At 38.9% G+C, this 6,252-nt stretch overlaps 1 protein-coding gene across 2 annotated transcripts; it reads right to left on the bottom strand.

The window, feature by feature from the left end:
- Window positions 1-409: 409 nt before the first annotated feature.
- Window positions 410-2,685, bottom strand: lmgA (anaphase promoting complex subunit lemming A). 2 transcript variants are annotated; one of them, XM_086980950.1, is made up of 3 exons: window positions 2,548-2,685; window positions 1,704-1,754; window positions 410-1,097 (listed from the first exon to the last, which is right to left on the bottom strand). In XM_086980950.1, the coding sequence occupies exons 1-3, from the start codon at window positions 2,564-2,566 to the stop codon at window positions 913-915; spliced, it is 255 nt and encodes an 84-aa protein (XP_086837076.1). In that variant the 5' UTR covers window positions 2,567-2,685; the 3' UTR covers window positions 410-912. The 2 variants fall into 2 exon arrangements, with proteins under 2 accessions (XP_086837076.1, XP_086837075.1); XM_086980949.1 differs by lacking the exon at window positions 2,548-2,685 and adding an exon at window positions 2,447-2,540.
- Window positions 2,686-6,252: the final 3,567 nt, after the last annotated feature.

Genomic DNA, 6,252 nt, shown 5'->3' with positions numbered 1-6,252 from the left:
TAGAGCGTGATTCAAATTATACATTTAGTACCTCAAAGCTTATGGCTGGTAACTCCTTAACGTTATGTACCAGATATCATTGTTCGCTGTGTGTTCGTAACGCATCAAGTATTCTTAATAAATGGCAACACCATTTTAACCTGCAAAACATGCTACTTGATAGTGTTGGTGGTAAATCAAGCATAAAACTGTGCAATTGTAGTCTCAAAGTCTCATTAAGTAGCTTCATAAAGGATTACCTATTATAATCTTGAGAAAGTAAAAGCACACAGTTTGCATTAATGAGCGGCATCGGCTTCGCGGTTAAGCGACCCGAATTCTCGTGATAGGCAAATACCATTTTCATGTAAGTTTAAAAAAGACATGCTTGTTGACCGCCCTAAAAAATATGCTAGAACACAAATTACAGTTAAAATAATTAATTATTGTTTTATTTTGTCATCTAGTTTAACGATAGCCTTTATTATATTCTCCTTATATTTATTTCTATTTCTAACCAATTCAGTATTTATACATGGTATATACACGAGTTTTCACGGTCTGCTTTACCATAGCAAATATATTTAAAATAGTTTGATTCTACCATACTGGGGTAAAAATATTTCCTTCTGTGGTTGTAATACCAATCAAATAACGACGCAATATCACCTCCTAATCTTATTTAAAGCTTTTCTCTCTTGTCTGACCATAAAGGCTACATCAACTGAGCGATGAAATTTCCCTTTTTTTTTCATAGTGTTTATCTATATATACAGAATAGGGAAGGTCAACTGTCTAATGAACAGGCTCTGCCACCTGAATGAAGCTCAACGACCCGATTCGCCGCCACTGTTTCCGCACCACATCACCTATACGTGCTGTCTTGCTCGTCAGGAGCGGCTTGTTTAAAGCGCGGTCAACCGTTCACGTACACTATTCTTTGAAGTTCCATGTCTGTCGACACATCGGACACTGCTGTTGGGTCTGTTGTGCCTGAATCCATTTTACGATGCAATGAATATGGAAACAGTGTGAGCACTTGCCCCATACGAGGGGGCAACCATCGCCCGGAAGTCGGCAATCTGGACAGCATGAATCAAAAGGCATTCGACAGATACCTAGAAAAATGAAGATTTAATAAGCAAAAGTTAACGCACGACTCAAAAGCAAATTATCAAAAATTATGCTTTTGGAATGGGCTGCATTCTAATTGTTAGCATGGAAGTGACTGAAAAGACAAACAAAAAAGGCAAACAAAAATGAGTCTTTTTATATCAGAAAAAAAGCTCTATATATATAAAACTAAAGTGCTATAAAATAGCTTGAATCCCACTAGACGCGTATGAGCTTCTTCGAGTTGGACTAGTCGAATTCTTTCATGGTACAGTACTTCAAAATGTTTTCAAAGACCACAGCCATCGTGGTGCATCAGAAGCACAGAAATATTAGGATATAGAATTACATTAAAAATATGCTTTACACATAAAAGTATAGCAAAGAAATCGTGTCCTATTTTGCCACAACGCAGGGTAAACAAACTGCAGACTTGTCTTATCAGACTGCAATTATGTACCAGAATTTTAGCTAGTGGAGGAAGCAGGTGTGTATTTAAACCTCTCTAATTTCTTTGTAGGTTCTGTGAGTATTATGCAAGCAAGTGCTTATAAACGATCATTGAGAATTTAGCATATAGATTAGTCATTGAAGGCGTTTTATGCATTTACCGCAGTTATCGTCGTTCGCTAACCACTTCCAAGTTGCCACCGCGGTCCACTCTGTAAGGTACACAAGGTCACTCTTACTATGTGTTCAACAAATTATTTGAACATACACATAAATAGAACGTGATTTATGAAAAGACTTGAAGCACTAAAAGAAATCTGAACCCCCTTTGTAACTTTGTGCCCTACTCTTTGCTGTCTAAGTATAGGCGATATATCTGTGTTTCAGGAAGCAGGACACCTTTTGAGCTATAAAAGTCTGAATAAATAAACAATACTCTTCGTACTTAAGCACAACCCTGAGCAATGTTTACTGCACATTAACCACAGCCATTGCTCACCAAGTATAGGCGGCAGAGGCAACCTAACCTAGTTGAAAAAACTTGAGATTCTTATTTGCTGTAGATATAAGTTGTATGGACATACATTTATAATAATATTGTCATCGTTGACATTGTTGTTTGGAAGCATTATATATATATAGACTTAGATACCATTTCTACAATCGAAGCAAATACAGCTGAGTTCTGTCGTGATTTCGAAACAATTTTTTGTCCATCTGCTTCGAAAGAAGCGAACGAGACTAATGAAGAAACATATGGATTCTCTATCTACATCTCCGAGAGACTTTTATCCTCCTTGATAAGAGTAAACCACGTAATATTGCTGCGACTTTGTTTGCTACACGTACCAAACAATACACACGTCTTTTTGTAAGCATAAGCATTGTTACATGAAATGATCACCTTGAATCAACTGACTTGCACGTAGACAAATACCATACACATTTATAGCAGACTGTACCGTATGTGGCGTAAAAATCATAGCTGCTTGTGTTTGCACTTACTTTTGATTTTCACTTTCATTTTTCAATACCGTTTCATAAGAGCCCAATCGAACGACAGGTTATTTTTCGCGAAGTTTCGTTTTAGCTATATCGGGTGCCGGTTGATCTGGATGGGCACCGGGTGGTCTTTAGCACGAAACACTTTTTAACGCTAGTAGCGCGTAATTTAAATACGAAAATAAGCGATTATCCTGAGTTTGCATGTGCTTCTCCCTTATAGCGCAATGAATAATGTGTTTGCCTGTTAGCTTCAAAACGCATGGTGGTTTAGGTTCGAGTCGCGTAGACGCAATTCATTCCATGTGGTTAGAGCCGGCCGTGTCATATCTAATGGTTCGAGCACCAGACTCAGAACACAACAAACATTTTAGCTACACATATGTGAGTTTGCTTACTAACTAACGGAGTTCATGTATTAACAGTTGTTATGTATTATTAGGCCTTAAGGCTCAGAAATAAGCTAAATTGAAAAATATATGATCCCTTCACATATTACAGGCGTGTCAGTATCAAGATTATTGAAACTTTTCTGCAGTAAAATCTCAGTGTGTGATCTATATGAAACTATTGATTTTTCATTTGCTTGAAATGGCTTCGCTTTGCTTGGCATTGAAAACTTGTGACCGCACTGCTATCACTGAATATTGCTTATATACCCAGTCCTAGATAGATAAAATGAAGCATATGGTATACGAACTATTTAAAGCAAAACCCTTCCTACCTGACACGGGGATGCTCGTTTAAGAAGTCTAATTTATCAACTACATCAAGTAGATCTTAACAGGGATATATTACATGCCGTGATGGTATTCCTGACGACAACATTTAATTGGGTGAGATTACTTCGAATAAGTAGATAATTCGTTTGAAAGTCACTAGAATTTTGCATAAACTAACTCAATTCTTTTTTAACTTTTTTGTTGCATTGCTGCAAAATCCAGAGGTATTTTTCCCCAGAATGAACAGAAAGGATCAATTCTTATTGGATATAATATCAAAGACTCGCCCTGCAGGATTAGGTATCCGGGGTGAATTTGATTTAGGTTTTCTCCAACAGACCTCAAGCCTTTACTTTGATAACTACATACGCTGGATGAGAAAAAATACTAGTTCACATGTACGAAAGTCTACTCGGATATCTAACCAAAACCTAGTGATTCTTTTCGATAATTCAAGTTAGTAATATCAGCATACTGAACAACGTGAACATTATTACCCTTGTAAACCGTAAAACGTTTTCCTAAAACGTATTAGGTTTTTAGCGGAAGGACAACAAAGTATATCCTTTTTATTTTTTACTGAGAATGTTGGTCACATTATTATATACCAGATGTCAATGAACAATAAGAAATCGGTAATTACGATTGAATTTAAACCATAACATGGATTATAAAAAATATGTAGTGTTACATATCTATATACAGACAGATACCGGACGAAAGAGTTTCTTCTAATAAATGCTCTATCAGGCATCATTTCATAGTACTAAGCTATAGTTGTTTCTGTTAATCTCATTTTGGCTAAGCCCATCTACCGAGTGATGCATATTACAAAATTACCAATGCTTTACCAAAATATTCAGCTTCTTGTCGACGAATTTCGCATGGCGTTATTGATGGCGCGAACGACTCGCAGGTCAAATTGTAGCGAAACGGCACAGCAGGTGATAATCGTTGAAAAAAATGCGATCAGGGTGGCCAGGTTTATCTGGAAGCCTAACCACATTTCAAGGCTATCCCGTGATGCATTAAAGGCAAGTTCGCGCCGGAGCCGCCGCAAGTTCCGATACTCCTTGTGGCCAAGGATAAGACCTCCTTCGTATAAGCGCCGCTCAGTTTCATGGCAGTTGCGTTCGAGCATTGTACCGAACCGGCATATGAAAAAAATCTCAACGAGCTTGAGGAGAGCGTCCGTGACGATGCCTGATAGTTCCTGTCCGAGGCCTGCCCTTGGGTAGGCAATCGTTAGTCCAACCTGTAACGTAACGCTGCAAAAGACGCTGACAAATTTGACGAAAATGAACCGTTTAAAAACGCGATTCATAGTAGCAATCATTGATCTTATATGGCTTTTACGTTCGACAACCATTTCGACGATGTGAGCGCTCAGATCGGCCTGACCTGGATAGGTGATTCTACCAATCGCACGTAACTCACCTTCAACGTACGCCAAGCATTGAAGGTAGAGTAGCAGTGCTGGTACAAGAATATACGAGCTGATTTCGTTACATATTCGCAATAGGATGCCTTTGTCGTAAGTGATTTCTTCGTCAGTGGTTTCGTATATGAACGAAGTCATTACCTGAGGTCCGTTAAGCAAGCAACCAAGAACAAATGCAAATAAATTAAAGTGTACTTTTTTGCTTCGACAGCCACGGCCACTACTCCATCTTCGACCATTGGTCATCTGCTGAACCTGTCGCAATCGCAGAAAGATAATTATTGCAGCCTCAAGTTCTAAGATACCTACGGTTAGGTAATACAACAATTCGACAACATCCAAAAGTGAACCTCGATCACTCCATACGCTGATAAGGTAATCCACATTTTGGTAGGCAGCATCCACAATGAAACATAACAGAAACACGAGTCTCAGTAACCAAGAAAGTACGTTTAATGTGATACGCCATCTTCTGGCCCATTGCAGTCTAGGCGAAGCTCCGTAAACAAGAAGAGCCGCCTCATAGATGCCGCTACTAACCGAGCTTGCGTACGATAAAAGCAACTTAAGGAGATGATTCCTTCGGCGTCTTTTAAACAAAGAACAATAACGCATACAGCGTTTTCGAGCTTGTAGAAAAGGTGCTGGCTTTTCGTACATTTATGGCGCGTTATGCACGGTCCACACTTCTGAACAGAAATGTAGTAGGCACCTATTTCTTGAAAGTTTAGAGTGAATACCTTGCAGTCGATGCGGGATAGATGCAGGTGAAGATATCTTGATAATCATGATGAACAATTTTCCAAAAAATTGTCAAAATTTTCTAGCATAAATTTGTCTGCACGTGTTGTTCCCCAAAGTAATGCCATTGTTACAGCAACAGTCCTTGCTCCATACGTGTCCATTACGATTACGAATACCTTTCGAAGAAACTGTTTACTGATAGAAAAATACATTCAGTAGAAAGGCGACTGGTGTCAATAACAAATAACAGCTATTCAAAAAATTTCACCTTCGCGCCAAACCCTTACCCTTCTCGACTGCATCGGACGACACTGGCCGCCAATTATCTCGTTATCGACGACGATTCATTCAACAGCAAAATATACGGAGGCCTTCGCTTTTGCGAAACAACATACCTGCCATTAACAGAATATAATGGCCTGACATTCAGAAAGACATCTGCTCCATCCTGCCGACCTTCGGAAATAATTGCAGTTTCGCTGGTTCGCTGGCTGTGTTATTTTTGCAATACGCTCACTGCCCTGACACCTCGCAAAGGGTATTGTTATATGTATGCTGAGCATAGGTAATTCTATTTTGTTCCTTAGTCGGCCATCACTATTTAATTATACGGCGTAAATCAGCTAGTTGAAGTCGCATTACATCTACGGGGACGTTCGGAAATAACAGTCTGAAAACATGATCTGCTCGAAAATATTTAGGCCATATAGAGTCAAAGGAACAGGAAGCTATATCAAAAGCGGCTGGCCCAATGGCATTGCATTTAAAACAATCGTATTTAAACTTTAAGTGTTTAAGCAA

The sequence above is a fragment of the Varroa destructor genome, unplaced genomic scaffold (genome assembly GCF_002443255.2).
Source record: "Varroa destructor unplaced genomic scaffold, Vdes_3.0 BEIS01000002.1, whole genome shotgun sequence".
Classification (NCBI taxonomy): Eukaryota; Metazoa; Arthropoda; class Arachnida; order Mesostigmata; family Varroidae; genus Varroa; species Varroa destructor.
Note: the sequence above shows the minus strand (reverse complement) of the source record. Positions and strands in the feature narration are given on the sequence as shown.